Source organism: Euphorbia lathyris, chromosome 3 (genome assembly GCF_963576675.1).
Source record: "Euphorbia lathyris chromosome 3, ddEupLath1.1, whole genome shotgun sequence".
NCBI classification, from domain to species: Eukaryota; Viridiplantae; Streptophyta; class Magnoliopsida; order Malpighiales; family Euphorbiaceae; genus Euphorbia; species Euphorbia lathyris.
The window spans coordinates 71,182,728-71,199,961 of record NC_088912.1 but is presented as its reverse complement, the minus strand read 5'-3'; the positions used below and the strand labels follow the sequence as shown (position 1 = coordinate 71,199,961).

Genomic DNA, 17,234 nt, shown 5'->3' with positions numbered 1-17,234 from the left:
ATCCTTCATAAGAAAATTAGTTAGTGGTTTGGAGATTACAGAAAAGTTCTTTATAAACCTTCTGTAAAAACCTGCATGACCTAAAAATGATCTTACTCCCTTAACAGTGGTTGGTGGGGTAATTTTTCTATAACTGAAGTCTTTGCTCTGTCCACTTCTAAACCTTTTTCAGATATCTTATGACCTAAAACAATTCATTCGTCTACCATGAAATGACATTTTTCCCAATTTAATACTAAATTCGTCTCCTCACATCTAGACAATACTTTATCTAAGTTCTCTAAACATGCATCGAAAGAATCTCCATAAACTGAAAAATCATCCATGAAAACTTCCATTATATCTTCAATGAAGTCATTAAATATTGTTGTCATACATCGTTGAAATGTTGCTGGTGCATTACATAGACCAAAAGGCATTCTCCTATATGCAAATGTTCCGTAAGGACACGTGAAGGTTGTTTTGTCTTGGTCATCCGGGTAAATGTAAATTTGAAAGAATCCGGAATAACCGTCTAGGAAACAATAAAATGCATGACCGGCTATCCTTTCGATCATTTGATCAATGAAAGGTAGAGGAAAATGATCTTTCCTAGTTGCTTTGTTTAGGTTCCTATAGTCTATACAAACCCTCCAACCGGTGGTGGTTCGTGTAGGTATCAGTTCACCTTCATCATTTCTTACAACAGTTATGCCTCCTTTTTTAGGTACACAATGGATTGGACTAACCCATTCACTATCCGAGATCGGATAAATGATTCCATTGTCTAAAAGTTTAGTAATCTCATTTTTTACTACTTCTTTCATGTTCGGATTTAAGCGTCTTTGCCTATCCGCTTTAGGTGGCTTATCCTCTTCTAAAGTGAATTCTATGCATTACGATACTAGGATTTATTCCTTTTAAGTCTGAAATTTGCCATCCCATACTTCCTATCCTATTTCTAACAACTTCTTTCAATTTTTCTTCTTGATCGTTTGTTAATTTGTTAGAAATAATTATAGGTAGAGAATCGCCTTCTCCTAAGAAAGCGTACCTCAAATGATTAGGTAACTCTTTAAGTTCTAATTTAGGAGGTGTTACAATTGAAGGCGGAACTGGTCCATCTTCTCGAATCAAAGGCTCTGGGTCCTTATCTTCTAATTCCTCACCTATTATAGGTTCAATTATTTCTTCACTCTGAATAACGTCATTGACACATTCCTCGACTAAATCAAGTTTCATACAAGCGAATTCCTCCATAGGGTATTTCATCGCTTTGTTCATATTAAACTCGATCTTATCTTCTCCTATCCTTAAAACTACCTTCCCTTCCGACACATCTACTAGAGCGCGTCCCGTGTTCATAAACGGTCTACCAAAAATTAAAGGGCAATTTACATCATATGCAAAGTCTAATATAACAAAATCGGTAGGAAAAATAAATTTATCGACTTTGACTAAAACATCTTCAATTATACCATATGGCCTCTTAGTGGTTTGATCCGCTAAACCATATTGGTACGTTTGATATCTTCTTCTAAACCTAACTTGTTAAAAATAGACAATGGCATTAAGTTTATGCTTGCTCCTCAATCACAAAGACAACTTGGGAATTCAATATCTCCCAACTTACACGGAATAGTAAAACATCCGGGATCTTTGAGTTTAGTGGGCAAATTACTTGATACTATTGAACTACAGTCTTCAGTTAACGAAATGGATGAAATTCCTTCCCAACTAATTTTCTTTGAAATTAAATCTTTTAAAAACTTACCATAGTTAGGAATTTGTGTGATTGCATCCATAAATGTCAAATTGATGTGCAAATTTTTAAGTTTATCCAAAAACGTTAGAAGTTGTTTGTCATAGTCCTTATTTCGAACTTTGTGCGGAAAAGGTGGCTTGGGTACAAAAGTTTTGGTACTTGTGTTGAATGGTGAACTATTTGTGTTTAAGATATCTTCTTTGGACTTTGGTAAATCAGTTCCTGGTAATGTTGCATCTTTGGGCATTTTAGGCCCTTGATAATTTTTCCCTGAACGAAGAGTGATAGCCTTCACCTGCTCTTTCGGATTTTCTTCCGTATGGCTGGGAAGACTTCCCTCTTTTCGAGATGGAATTGATTTAGCAAGTTGACCAATTTGAACCTCCAAATTATGGATGCTAGATGAGTGGTTTTTAATAAGCTGATCGAATTTATTTTCGATCCGTTTAAAACCATCGTCGTGATTACTTATTTTTCCACCGATAGCATCTATAAACTTGTCGATTTTAGAAGATAAAGTGCTAATCGTGTCTCTTGACTGATTTTGATAATTAGTAGTACGATTTTGATTAGCACTTGCATTATTGTTATTGTTATCTTTCCAGTTAAAGTTAGGATGATTCCTCCATCCAGAATTATAAGTATTAGAATAAGGATTATTAGTTTGGTTTTGCCCTTGGACAAAATTTACCTATTCGATCCCACTCATATTTTCGTAATCCACATCCGGTTGGACTGGATTACCACTGGTATCGCGTGGTGCCATAAACTTATCAATTTTGTGCGATAAAGCAGAAAATTGGGCTTGTAGCATCGCGACTGGATCAAGTTCAACTATACCTTTAACTGATGATGTGGTTGAGGATGATGGTTTTGCCCCCGGCATATGTCCACGTTCCGTGGGCCACATACTGCTGTTGATTGCCATTTCCTCCAAAAGTTCTCTCGCTTGGGCTGATGTTTTCTTCATAAATAGCCCTCCCGACATAGCATCTAATGAACCCCTAGTTGTAGGATTTAATCCATTGTAAAATGTTTGCATTAAAAGTTCAGCGGGTAATTGGTGGTGTGGGCATAAACGTTGAAGTTCTTTAAAACGTTCCCAAGTTTCATAAAGAGTCTCATTATCATTTTGAGAAAAAGATGTTAACTCCTTTATGACTCTTGCGGTTTTTGCTAAAGGAAAATATTTCGATAAAAATGTTTGGGCTAATTGTTCCCAAGTGGCAAAAATTGCGGCTGGCATAGAAGTTAACCATTCTTTGGCTCTATCCTTCAAAGTGAAAGGAAAGAGGCGAAGTTTGATTGCTTCTGCAGTCACATCTGGGATTTTAAAAGTGTCACAAATTTCAAGGAAATTTGTTAAATGGGTGTTAGGATTTTCGTTAGGTAACCCGTAAAATGTTACATTATTTTGCAACATATTAAGCAAAGCTGGCTTAATTTCAAATTGGTTTGCGGTGATTCTGGGTCTAACGATACTATTGGTCACACCGGCCACACCTGGCCTAGCGTAATCCATAAGTGTTGGTGGGTCTGCCATTTTTTCTAGCTCGATAAATGTTTTTACTGGAGTCTTATTTTTGTTTTTCTTGTTTTTCTTGTTCTTCCTAATGGTTTTCTCAATTTCTGGGTCTATAGGGTCTGGTACAATGCCTGAACTTCGAGAACTGCGAATGAACCTGAAATCTTGCACGAACCGAAACTACCTACAAAACAGAATTTGAAAAATAAATAAATTAGTAAATGAAAATTATTAAATTATAAAAGTTAAAATAATTATGTTTAAACCTAGATTCGAAATAAAACACGAAAAATTTAAAATTTTGTCAAAAATTTTGGCGTTCCCCGGCAACGGCGCCAGAAACTTATTGAGCGATTTCCGCAAGTGCACGGTATACGCTTGTAGTAATAAAAGATATCGAACCCATAGGGAACGCTTTTTAACTAAAACTTTATTTAATTCGGTTTTAATCACGTGTTTAGGTTTAATAAAAGAAATACGTATAGCTGATGGAATTGGTTTTGGTAAATTAGGATTAGATAGAAGTATTATATCGAGTTTAGAGAACAGTTCTGTCTTGAGATTTTGATTACAAGACAGATACTTCCGTAATTGGAATAAATAGTAGGTATAAAACTTATTTTCATAAAGCAAAGAAGGCAACTTTAACTTTGTAAAGATTATGGACATGTAATAATATAGCGATTTATTCAATTAAATGACTTTGAACCGTAGAAATCTCTCTAGATCGGAGCAGATTTCTACCTTAATCAAACTAGTATTTTATGTCTGATAAGCCGCGATCAGCGATCATGTCATCCATAAAAACTAAATCTGTCAAGTGTTCAACAAAGTTCTTATATGAATAAGATGGAATAGAACGTTTTAATAAAAACACCAATTTATCATTTTGAAAATCATTTTGTCAGAACAATACCAAAATTACAACAGTAAGAATGTATTGAATGAATAAGTATATCATTAATGAAATATGAATTTTCACAAGTTAACAGAGAAGTAGAAACTTGGATAGCATTGTAACGAAAACTTTGAGATCCGGGTTGTCAATCTTTCCCTCAAACTCCGTAGGTGCGTCAAACCTCATGCGCTTCAGCCGTCAATTCTTCTCGCTGGATCTTCGGAATAGAGACTAGTCAGTCCACTACGAGAATGAAAACTTGTCTCTGATCAACCTTAGAAACTAAACTAATACTGTGTTTATAACTAATCTAGTAACAACTTGTGTATAGCAAGTTTGTTTACACAGAAATGAAATCTAACCTTCTGATTCTTTTCTGAATCAGAAACTCAACATAATAACTTTCTTCTCTAATTTCTCTAACTTTTCCAACCTCTCAATTTCTGAAATGGATCACTTATTTATAGTTGTTGAAGGGTTGTAAATGATGGGTCGTGTCCGCTGGTGAAGGGTCGCTTTTATCCAAACGAACAGACGCGTTTCTCAGATTAAAACATGTGATTTATGTGCAGAATACTTCGCTGTCGTGACTGAGATTCTGAAAATCTCAGTCGCGATAGGGAGTACAGGGGCGAGTTGAAGACTTCGTTCTTCTTCCGTGACGCCTTTCGTAAGTCGCGACTGAGATTATGAAAATCTCAGTCACGACAGAGAGTTATCTCCCTGTCTCTCGACTGCTTCTCGTCCTCCTTGAGCGTTCTTCTGACTGATATGCATTCTCGGTACGTTTTTTAGGTTTTTCCTCCATTTTAGCTCCGTTTTAGCTCCTATTTGGATTTAACCAAATAATTAAGTACCTTGCATCAAAGAAGTAAATAAAGACGTAAAAGTATTCCAAATGAATATAATTAGCACGATTTCAATGTAAATTTAATGTATTTATGTATGATATTTTAGGTATATTTTGGGCTTAACAGCATCGGTGAGACCCGAGATGAGTTGAAGGACCATCTGGTCGTTGGTAACTGGGCAGTCCACATTGGATAGTTGATTAGAGAGGGATTTCAGATGTTGACAGTAAGAGGAAACATCAGAGAAGTCATCAAGCTTAATTTTGGAGAACTCTTGTTAAAGAAATAAGGCACGAGAATGTTTGTTATCTGAGAAAATATATTGGAGACGGCTCCAGGCTATGGCTGTAGTGGAATATGATTCGATAATTATGTAAAGTAAGTCAAAAGAGATAGTGATGTAGATCCATTGGAGGACCACCGCATCAATACGGGACCAGAGTTCAGGGTTTGTGTTTTGGAGGGAGTTGTCGGAGTCGTTTGCGGGTGAAGGAAGAATATGGTCAATAACTTGGAAAGCTTTAGCATGGAGTTTGAACAAGGCGGCCCACGTCGGGTAGTGACCTTTTTCAATATCCAGAGTAATTTTGATGAAGGTTGAGATGTTGGATACAGTAAGGGAATGGTGATTGGTAGGAGGTGTTTCGGTTTTGGTTGGTTCGTTGTTGGAATTGGCGGTGTTTACCATATTTGTGTTTGTGATTGAGGTTGCCGACGTGTTAGTCATGGCGGCGGAAGGGTGGTCGGTAGCGGTAAGGTTGGAGGAAGAAGAAGGAATTTTGGTGGAGGAAGGAAGGGAGAGGTAGATTAGGGTTAGGTTTAGGTCTCTGATACTATGTAACAATTTGAATTGTTCAGTGATTATTATTGATGTATAAGATAGTATATATACAGAATACAGTTTGTGTTTAATTGAATGACTAAATCTAGAGTCTAGGCTAGAAATAGGGAACTAACTATTTTATACAAATAGATAAATGACTAAATAATATGTATCTTTATTAGAATTGATACTTAAATTTTGATATGGACTAATCAGATCATGTCAGCAAACTTTTGGAGCCATTAATACAATTAGGGTAAATAATTTATTTGTCCCCACCTTTTTACACATTGTTGGTGATTTAGATAAACTAAAAAAAGATTGAGTTGTAACCTGGTATATTCTAAAAATAAATTAAGATAAACTCTAACTAGGTTGGTTTAAAATTAAAACGGAACCTATGCAATTAGAAGTAGAAATTATAAAATAAAAAAAATTGAAAGCTAATAAGTAATGCATGCACCCAGGATGGGGATTCCCCGCAAGGATGGGAATTTTAGATAATCAAAACATTCGAAACCTTAAAAAAAATAGAGAAATTAAAAAGTTAAACGGGGATGGGGAATCCCCGCGGGGATCCGGATTCCTCACGGGGCGGGGATGGTAGCCAAAATTTTCCCCATATGTTATTCGGGGCGGGGACGGGGAATCCCCGATAGACCAATGGTCGGGGATGGTTAATGCAATCCCCGCCCCGACCCGCCCCGTTTACAGCCCTATCTCCATTTTCTATTTTCTAAACATCAAATCTTATTTTTTTCTCCAACCCACTACACCATTTATTACACTAAAAATAATATTCTCCACTTTATTCTATTTTACATAACACTTTCATTCTTTTTTACATATATTATTATTATCATCAATAATCTATATTAAAAAAATTAATTAAAAAATAAAAAAACAATATTATTTAATTTTAAATCATTAATAATATATTTAACTATACAATATAAAATGAAAAAAAAATTAAATAATTCATAAAACATAATTTGAATTAAAATAATAAATATATTTATATTAAATTATTGATTTCCACCAAAATAAATTTCGGTAGAAAGCAAAATCAACCAAAATTGGTTGATTTTGCATTTCTATGCCAAAAAGGCATAGAAATTTAGTGGTGGTTGGAGAAGCCAACCACCACTAAAAATGCATTTCCAATCCTCATTTGGTGAAGGTTGGAGATGCTCTTAGTCCCTTATTTTAAAAAACACATTAGAATATCTTTATCTTTTATCAATATTAACTCTTTATAACTCATCAATCTCGTAATATTAATACATTATAAGATCCTTGCCTAAAATATCATTAATCTCTAAGCTAATTGATTCATCAAATATCAAAATGAATTAATTTGGTATTTCGATACTTAATTTGGTAAATCAATTTAACCTTAAAACTAATGATTTTTGGAGTTTAGTGTGATTTTTGTAGGTCAATGCGAAAGTGCAAGACCGTCCAAGCAATTAAAGGGAGAAATTTCATTCTAAGGACCTTCTGCGGGCCAGCTCGTTGAGCTGGCCTGGTGGTGGCTAACAGGGCCTCCGGCCGCTGGAACCACCTTAACCCCGGGTAGTTTCGGTCCCCCTGTCTCAAAAAAAAAGATCGAGTATTGAATTAGCGCCCCCCCCCCCCCCCCCCCAAATGGCCCATTACGTGTTAGGCTTGTCCAAAATTCAAAATTTGGATATTTGGACCTATTAGGTACTACCTAAATCCAAATTTCTTTTTTTTTTTGCATGTTAGACCTCTCTAAATCCAAATTTCTATTTTTTTTCCTGTTAAGCCCTAAATCCAAATTTCTAATTTTTTTTGGCATGTTAGGCCTCCTTAAATCTAAATTTCTAATTTTTTTGGCGTGTTAGGCCTACCTAAATCCAAATTTCTATTTTTTTTTGCCTATTAGGTCTCCTTAAATCGAAATTATAAATTTTTTTAGCCTGGTAGGCTATCTGAAATCAAATTTTTTTACTTTTTTTTTACCTGTTCATCCTTCCCTAAATCCAATTTTTTTTTACATGTTAGGAATATTAAACGAAATCTAGCTTAATTTTGAGAAATTATACATTAATACTTAAAAATTGGTTATTGACCATTCAAATTATAACGCGCATATATACAAAAAAAAATTGAGCAAATTCGATTTAGCAAAAAAATTTTTTTTTACGAACGCACGTGTAAAATTGGCCCCCCAACCGAGTAATCCTGTATTTACCACTAGTGGTTGGCCTTGGCCTACCCAACAGGTCTAGCTCGGCGAGCTGGACCTGCGAACCAGTCATAATTGACTGGTTTAGCCCCTTTTTTAGTGGGATTGAGTCTGTCAAATCCTGTAACGTTAACTCATGCATTTTACGTTTATTTTGGCCTATAAGAATGCTTCTATTTCACCACATAAATTATCCATCAATATTTATAGCTTTTAACCTAGTTATTTGTAATTAGCTTTTCGATCCATTGCTATTTGTGTAAACCTTGTAACCTTTGAGAATTCATCTTTCATCCCTCCATCTGCCACTAAAGCACCAAAAAACTTCCTCCATCTCCGCTTCAATGATTTTCAAAGCTTCCTCCTCCAATCTCAAAAGAAGACTGCTTTATTTGACATGTTCCAAAAAGGATTTCTATCCTCTCAGTCTCTGTTAGCTTTAAGATCTTTTCTATGGATTTTGAATTGGTTGTATCTCTGAGAATTTGTTCTCCATCTTCAATATAATTTCAGTATTTTAATTAGATTGTTTATCGTATTGAATTTTATATTATCTCAATCTAAGAGTAGAATAACTTAGAACAAAACCCTCAATCTACTTTACCAACGTCTAAATAACATCTGAAATCTAGTAGTCAGGTATTTGCGGTATAAATAGCTGGACTTGTCCAGATTATTACTTGATAACGATGGTATACACTTATCTATTAATGAGCCTTTAAACATCAGTTCAGGATATATCACTTTCTACTACAAATATCTACCCAATCCCCTTACATGGGAGACCAAATGCTTTTAAATACTTGATTTTCTTTTTGCTCCTATTGAACTGGTTGATAACATGGGAGACATAGAGACGAGATGAGGACCACTCACGCCTTATCTACTTATTCTCTTTATTTAATAGTAAATTAACAAGTCTTTAATTTAATAAAAAAAATGTAATATTATGTTATATTGAACTGTATGAATTAATTTCTATTTAAAAAAAATTGTGATATAAATATATGAATAAAATAACAACTTATAAAACAATTATTTAACAAATTTAAAAGTTTTAGTCTTTTCTATAATTTTATTGGAAAAGTCTTCCAACTAACAACTGTTTTAATTGGAAGAGGGAGAAAAAGGTAGTACTATTAAATCACTCGTTCCAGCCACGATGGTCCATCCATTAACTCACATATTACGAGCAAAAAGGAGAGCCACTTCCTTTTTTGGAGAGGTAAACGTGTTAGTGGACCCAGCGTATATTCTCTTGTTTATTTAACACCCTTAATTAGAATATGTAACAGGACTACATTTTGCCACTTCAGGTTTTGAAATAATAAAGCTTCAACTACCAAAAAAAAAAACTCTAGTAGAGTAATTTTATTAGGTACAATTTTAATTCTAGCAAGATTAAGCCAATTTAAAAAATAATCAATCAATTTATCTTTTGAATTATAAATCTTGTTATCAGGCTCTTGGGGAGTTCCTCTAGGCCAGCGCCTAGGGCCTCACCTCTAATTTTTTTTTAATATAAAAAGCCTTCCTTTTCTTCTTCTATTTCTTTTTCTTTTTCTGTCTATTTATTTCTTAATTACGTCTCCTAGTTTTTTACTCCTTTTTTTTTAATATACACCTGTATTAATAATAAAATTATTACCAAAGATGAGGTCTATAAAACAAAAACAAAAAATTAACTTTAGGAAAAAATACAAGATCATATTAACAAACACATCCCTATAATTATAAATTAGGGTTAAGATATAAAAATACCCTTAACATTTTGGGTAGGAGTAATTTTACCCCTAACGTCTAAAATGATGCAATTTTATCCCTAATATTGGTACCGAATAGCAATTTTACCATAACATTGGCAGCGAAGAACAATTTTACCCATAACGTTGATAATTTGTATCAATTTCAGACACTATTATAAAACACAGATATTATTGTTCCTTATTATGCACCAATTGCATATCAATTCGTTCTAAAAAAATATTTCATGTTTTTTATAATTTAATAATAGAATTTGAGATTAATATTTATAAATTCAATGAATTTTTTTCCGTCTAATTCGTACAAAAGACAGTATATTTTTTTCACATCCCAACATATATTTTTGATTTGTTACTGATAAAATGACGCACGTGTGAAGTGTAGATAATAAGATTCATGACCGAGAAAACAGATTGATGAATTATTTCTCAAATTGACCCGATTTATCAACGTTAAGTGTAAAATTGCTCTTGGCTTCCAAAATTAGGGGTAAAATTGTACCATTTTAGACGTTAGGAATAAAATTACCCCTAATCCAAAACGTTAGGTGTATTTTTACACCTTAACTCTATAAATTAAAACCTATTATTTTGTCAAAAAAATTTTAGTAATAAATACTTAAATTTTTATAAATTACTGACACTTTTGTGAACTAAAATTTGTAATTTGATTTAAAGTTTTATTTAGCCTATAATTCATTCAAAATTTAGTTATTTAGCTACTGGTTTATTATTTAGTCATATTTGACCTTAAACTATCCCAATTGGTGAAATTTTACTCAATTTTAATGGAGACTTGACTAAATCTTTATTCTTATGATATGTAGTGATATTTTGATATATATCCATGACACTTCACACGTCTTAAAGTTTATTTGACACAATGATTTTCTTATACAAAAATAGTTAATTAGATTAAAACAAGCAAAACAAATAAAAAAACAATTATAATTATCAAAATATCGTCATGTGTCAATAGAATGACAGTTCTATTAAGTCATCATTTAAATTGGGTGAAATTTCACCAATTGCAAAAGGTCATGGTCTAAATGATAAAATTTTGGATAAAACGAGGGTCGGATTATAATTTTTGATAAATTGAAGGCTAAATAATGGTTTAAACCTTGTAATTCATAATAAAGACACGATTTCAATCAATCTCTTAGTTGATTTTGATTGTTAAGTTTCATATATGATTTGAATTTTAATTAATAATATATTAGGTTTAGTTTTTGGTATTTATTTTTTATAAAATAAGATTAGATACAGAAAAAAGGTATAAAATTGTCTAGGAGACGCCCCTGCTTGTTATACTCATTGTAAGTATACATCATTTTATCACTTGTCAACAACAGATCACAAACATAAAAAAAATTATAATATATTCTATATAAGTAAAAAAATTAAAAATAAAATTATTTTTGTAAAATTTAAAAATATATTAATTTCCAATTATATTATAAAATTATAAAAAACAATTTCTTTTTTAAGAACAAACTCATACCTCTGAGAAATTTTTCAGTACTCCTTGAATAATACTTACCTCATACCCAACACAACTAATGCAGAATATTAGAATAAAATATTTGTATTTATTGTTCTTGATTGTCAATGTTAGAAGTAAAGTTGTTCCATTTTAGACCTTAGAAAAATTGTTCTATAATAAAGGGAAGGATGATAATGCAAAATAGCATATTATTATACAAGTTTAACAGTTTTATATGGCATTGAGGTCATTCTCTGCTCATATTACCAATTCCAAGCATAGCTGTAAATCAAGAACTCCATAAAAAGAGGTAGACAATTAGTATTACATATAACAAACAAAAGCAATCCAATCCATTCAATGATGAAGGACGATAGTTGGCTTGTAGTCAATCACAATGACCTTCTCCAAAGATGGTATGAACAGATTCGCAAACTCAACATGTGCTGGATGACCTAAATACTCTGCCACCCCCTCTGTACTCTCGAAGGTTGATTCAAATACGTGAGTAAATCCTTGATGCAGGTTCTCTGAGCTCACATCAGTACCCCTTTCCACACACACCATTTAAAAAACCACAATTAATCCTACTAGAGTTTGCAATCAAGAGGAGTCTTACTTTCCAAAGATTAACCATTATTGTTCAGGACCTCCAATGACACAAAATCATGATGCAATTTTGCTCCTAATTCTCACAAAATCAAAAGTGATTTGTTGATACCTTGAAGTTACTTATAATGATTTCTAGGCTTTTCAACCTTCAACTTCTTTACTCCACCAAGTGGATTTTAGAAGTCAAATGGTTCACTTTAAACAAATGCAATACTTTGAAAGTATAGAAGGATAGTTAAATTTTCTGGAGAATTATAGGGATAGGGATGTATTTTAATTTTCATCACAAATGTACACAAGCTGAAGAACAAGTTAAAGATACCAAAAAAGAATAGATTATATGTCGTTTTCACTCGTCATTCAATGAAGAAAACGTAAATGCTCAACAGAGTGAAACACAGACGAGACAACAGATTATTGGAAAAGTCAAGCAAGGTCATTATCGAAGGTTCAGTGTCCAAGCATCAAATGACAGATCGCCGGAATGGCCATATCCTTATGGTTAATTACCAATAATGACTAGAAAGCACAACATATAAAAAAAATTCGAATCGGAAGTAACTATGAGTTCTGGATCGAGAATATCAAGCAGCGATGTAATCACTAAATCAATGATAAAACAAAGTTGAACAGTGTATAGAATATAGAGCACAGAAAGTAGGAATGAGTTACCAGTGGAAATCTTTCATAGGTTCAATGAGAGTGACGAGATTCGCGTATCCCTTTATGAGCTTCTCGACCTGATCGGGTGGAATTTCTTCTTTGAACTTTGCTATCAACACATGCTTCACCACACCCTTCGCTTCCTCCATTTCTTTCCGCGTCTCTCTCTTGCTTGCTTCTAGTTCTGCTCGATTTACGCACTCTCTACTAAATAAGGGCGTTATCGGGCTTTTTGGCCCACTCCGGTTGGGCTTTACGCAAAATACAAAAAAAAAAAAGCCTTTCTATTTCAGAAATGTCAAACACACGTATCTTTCCTTCAAATACCATTTTACATAATTTAAATTACTAAAAATACTATTTCAAAAAAAAAATTACTAAAAATACCAAAATTATTCTGTAGCCTATCAGTCCTTTGTTTCCATTTTTTAGAACTGTTTTTTACCTTTCAATACTAAACAGTAAATAAAAAGTATTTGGTAAAATTCGAAACAGTTGTTTTTTTTAATGGAAAAAAACAACTAATATTACTAATGAGATTGGAATGTTACCATACTTGATTCAAACCGTTGGCAAACAAAAGATATTGGTCACAAGTGTAATGGACCAACTATTTTTGTCAACCCCGAATTGCAAAGGAAGAAAAGGCATACAAATTCTACTCTTATAAGAGTAATGAAATGGATTGGAGAGAGTCAAGCCACAAGTCGGTGTGGAGTATTTGTAAGAAGTATGTTGGTTATATTTATTTTTTTAAAATTGAATATGTATTTTTTTTTTTTGTGGTTATAAACAAATTGAATATGTATTTTTTTGTTGTGGTTATATTTATTTTCTTAAAATTAACGTATACTATGTGTGTGAATTTGTTAGATAGTAACTTAAAACCATATTAAGTATGTTGGTCTTGTTTCCATATTGACTTGAATTTTGTTTCATACCTCATGGCAAGTAGCAGCAAGAATGGTAAGAATAGAGAAGACAATTCAAATATCACCTGCTTGGGAATCACTCGCAATTGTTCATCATACTGCAAGTTCAAAAAACACCTTAACTTTACCAACATTTTTATCTCAATTAGCAAGTGGTTTATCCATGTGTGTGATAGATTAAAATACCCCAATGAAACCAATTTTGCAATATCATCATGTTCCATTACCTTTCATTTCAAAATTCTGTGTTTCTGACACAAACTAAATGGTTACAAAGCTTTTAATTCTGTGTTCCTAATGAATCTATCTCTATCTCCACGCATTAATTATAATTTAGTACATTATTATCTTTCCAAATGAATCAACATCCATTTTCACACAACTTCCCTCTTTAATAGAACCGTTCAAGATTGCTTCTGCTAAATTATCTTCCAATATTCTTACAGTAGCCCTCTTCAATGGCCTAGCTCCATAACTCCTATTGTTTCCTTCTTGTATTAACTTTTCCTTCACTCCCTCTGTAACTTGAAGCTTTATATTCTTTGCCTCAAGTCTTTCATAAATATCCTTGAGCATAATCTCTACAATCTCGTCTAGCTGTGATTTTGAAAGTCGCTTAAACACTACTACTTCATCTATTCTATTCAAAAACTCAGCCCTGAAATTCTTCTTCAGTTCTTCAGCCACTAATTGTTTCACCTTCTCTAATCCAATGTTTTCCTTTTCCACAATTACACCACCCCCAACATTTGAAGTCAATATTATGATTGTGTTCTTAAAATCTACTTTCTGTCCTTTCCCATCACTCATCATTCCATAATCCATAATCTGAAGTAAGGCATTGCATACATCTATATGAGCCTTCTCTATCTCATCAAAGAGGATAACCGTATGACCTCGCCGGCGAACAGCTTCTGTCAGTTGGCCTCCGTCGTCGTAACCGACATACCCAGGAGGTGAACCAAAGAGCTTTGATACAGTATGTTTCTCCATATATTCACTCATGTCAAGTCTTACCATTGCTTCTTTAGAACCAAAATATTCCACAGCTAATGTGTTTGCAAGCTCTGTTTTTCCAACCCCAGTTGGACCGGTGAATGATAAACTTGCAACAGGCTTGTTGGGGTCTCTTAGGCCTACTCTGGCTCGTCTGATTGCCTTACTAACTGCAACTACAGCTTCATCCTGACCGACAATTCTTTGATGCAACATCTGTTCCATGTTAAGTAGCCTCTTTGCTTCTTTTGAGGTAACTTTTTCAACTGGAATTCCTGTGCACATTGAGACTATATGCTCTATATCTGTTTCCTTGACAACAACTTTCTTCAATGGAGATTGTGGTTGATTTTGATTAATTAGGTGAAGTCTAGCTCCAGCTTCATCTATCAAATCTATTGCCTTGTCCGGAAGGAATCTATCACTGAAACATATTCAAGTTATAAATTACAGCAAATCAAAGTCAACCAAGAAACATTTAAAGCTACCTTATGTATTGGTTTGATAGCAAAACAGCAGCAACTAGAGAATCATTAGAATAAGTGACACCATGGTGCTCTTCATATTTCGGAGACAACCCTTTCAGGATTTGGATAGCTTCTTCAATGGAAGGTTCAGGTACATCAACAGCTACAAATCGCCTTTTCAATGCTCCATCTTTCTCAATGTATTTCCTGTATTCCTTATGAGTAGTTGCTCCGATACACTTGAGCTCTCCTCTAGCAAGTGCAGGTTTCAAAATATTAGCAGCATCTAGAGCATCGCCACATCCACCAGCTCCAACGAGAGTGTGAATTTCATCTATGAAGAGAATTATATCTCCATTTGCTTGTTTCACTTCATCCACTACTTTTACAAGCCTCTCCTCAAATTCACCCCGGTACATAGTACCAGCAATAAGTCTACTCATCTCAAGAGAAAATATCTGTCAACATTTGGAAATTGATTACAAATTGAAGGTGTATATCAGAATTAAGTAGTGTTAAGTAGAGTATAACCTTTTTTCCTTGAAGATTAGGAGGAACAGCAGAATTAGCAATCTGCAAAGCCAGAGCTTCAGCAAGTACAGTTTTTCCAACTCCAGGATCACCAAGTAGACATGGATTATTTTTTCTTTTTCTAAGAAGTACTTCAGTAACTCGTTCTATCTGGGCTTCTCTTCCAATTAGAGGATCCAATTTACCCTGTGAATTAATCAAACCATGATCAAGGATCAAGACATGTATGAAGTAATTGTGAGTTGTATAAAGAAATACCTCTAGTGCCATCCTTGTTAAATCTGTCCCGTATTTGTTAAGCATCTCTGTTTTCAAAGGTTGCTTCTCAAGATTCTCCATTGCTGATTAATTGACTTGTAAATTATGAGATCGGTGCAGATAGATGAATTTATATGCACCCTTTGATTATATACGTATTCATGTATTGCTGAATCCTAAGCATTCCTAGCACTTCCCAACAACCTGCACAACATTTCATGCTTCTGACCTTTCGATTTCTTAAAAATACTTCTAAAAAAGTGGATGAATTAATTAAATAACTACTTACAACAATATTACTAAAATTTGATAGTTCCATAAAATACTATCTTTCTTAATTATTCAACTATTGTAATATTGTTGAAAGGAAATTAATAAAAGAGTGTATATAATTCTTAAATAGTCATACATAGTAACATAAATGTGCTGCCCGAAGAAAGAAATTAGACTCCAACAGACTTCTAGTCACCTGAAAAATTAAACGAGTCAAACCTCCCATAGTGAATTAATTATATGCAATGTATGAGTAATTTAACATTTATGTCACACAATAATATATAATATAAGTGACCACACAGTATATTTTTCATAAAATTGTCTTATAAATAAATAGATAGGTGGTTTAATACGTGTGTTGGACCCTAAACCTCAATACTCAATCTAATAATCCACCAATAATCACCATTTCAATCATATCCAATAACTGGGGGACCGAGAATAACTCAACCGACCACACGCCCAGTTAGCTGGAGGACCGAGAATAACTCAACCAATTCCGTACCCAGCCTCACTTAAATCCAAAATCCACATATCATATAGCCCGAGAATATCTCAATCGAGCTTATTCATATATCACAACATTTACAACATTAGTATCATCAATATCCAATAACCCGATAGTACTTGTGCGCATAAGGTCCTGATGCCGCTCACCAGGAAGCATGTCCATAACACGTATTTATCCACAAATAATTACGTATAAATTATTATAAACAATAAGACACTTTTATAAGTAAAAATAGTAATTTACTTGAAATATCATGAAATCATTTATTCATACATTTATTATGAATGCAAATGTTAAATTAAAAATGCATAACATATAATTAACTCACAAAGTGCTCCTAGCCGACTGTCCTAATTTTCAGGTAATGTTGCTCCTCCTACCAGTTGAGTATCTAAAAGAGATAATATTATTTTTAGAATTTATATATGTTTAGGAAAATATTAAAATTTATTTTATCTCGTTTTACAGACTGTCTACCGAAAATTCGGCAGAGTCTCCTCTATAAAACGAACATCCTCCTAGTAATGACCAGGATCAACCCTGCAATAAAATACAGTTCTATAATAAAAAAAAATATTCAAAGTCCAAACCGGTACTCCATAGACTGCAATTTATCAACCCGATTGGACATCAATCATTCGACAGTTCCATAATTGTCAGTAATTCCAATATTTTACTCCCAAAAT

At 33.4% G+C, this 17,234-nt stretch overlaps 2 protein-coding genes and 1 non-coding gene across 3 annotated transcripts; 1 reads left to right on the top strand and 2 right to left on the bottom strand.

The window, feature by feature from the left end:
- The first annotated feature begins 2,802 nt into the window (after nt 1-2,802).
- Nucleotides 2,803-2,909, top strand: LOC136225151 (small nucleolar RNA R71). The gene has a single exon (XR_010686883.1). It is a non-coding gene; the product is annotated as a small nucleolar RNA R71 (small nucleolar RNA).
- An 8,585-nt stretch (nt 2,910-11,494) lies between these two features.
- On the bottom strand, nt 11,495-12,759 carry LOC136221849 (stress-response A/B barrel domain-containing protein HS1-like). The gene is made up of 2 exons (XM_066009304.1): nt 12,587-12,759; nt 11,495-11,852 (listed from the first exon to the last, which is right to left on the bottom strand). Exons 1-2 carry the CDS (start codon nt 12,724-12,726, stop codon nt 11,660-11,662), a joined length of 333 nt encoding a protein of 110 aa, XP_065865376.1. The 5' UTR covers nt 12,727-12,759; the 3' UTR covers nt 11,495-11,659.
- Nucleotides 12,760-13,842: 1,083 nt separating this feature from the next.
- On the bottom strand, nt 13,843-15,842 carry LOC136222714 (ATP-dependent Clp protease ATP-binding subunit ClpA homolog CD4A, chloroplastic-like). Its single transcript, XM_066010445.1, has 4 exons — nt 15,762-15,842; nt 15,504-15,689; nt 14,994-15,430; nt 13,843-14,929 (listed from the first exon to the last, which is right to left on the bottom strand). Exons 1-4 carry the CDS (start codon nt 15,840-15,842, stop codon nt 13,843-13,845), a joined length of 1,791 nt encoding a protein of 596 aa, XP_065866517.1.
- Nucleotides 15,843-17,234: the final 1,392 nt, after the last annotated feature.

Coding starts and splice junctions, on each gene's coding strand:
- LOC136222714 (XM_066010445.1), bottom strand. CDS start 15,842: ATGGAGAATCTTGAGAAGCAACCTTTGAAAACAGAGATGCTTAACAAA. Junction 15,690..15,761: donor TAACAAGGATGGCACTAGAG/GTATTTCTTTAT, acceptor ATTAATTCACAG/GGTAAATTGGATCCTCTAAT. Junction 14,930..14,993: donor CTATCAAACCAATACATAAG/GTAGCTTTAAAT, acceptor AATATGTTTCAG/TGATAGATTCCTTCCGGACA.
- LOC136221849 (XM_066009304.1), bottom strand. CDS start 12,726: ATGGAGGAAGCGAAGGGTGTGGTGAAGCATGTGTTGATAGCAAAGTTC. Junction 11,853..12,586: donor CCTATGAAAGATTTCCACTG/GTAACTCATTCC, acceptor GTGTGTGGAAAG/GGGTACTGATGTGAGCTCAG.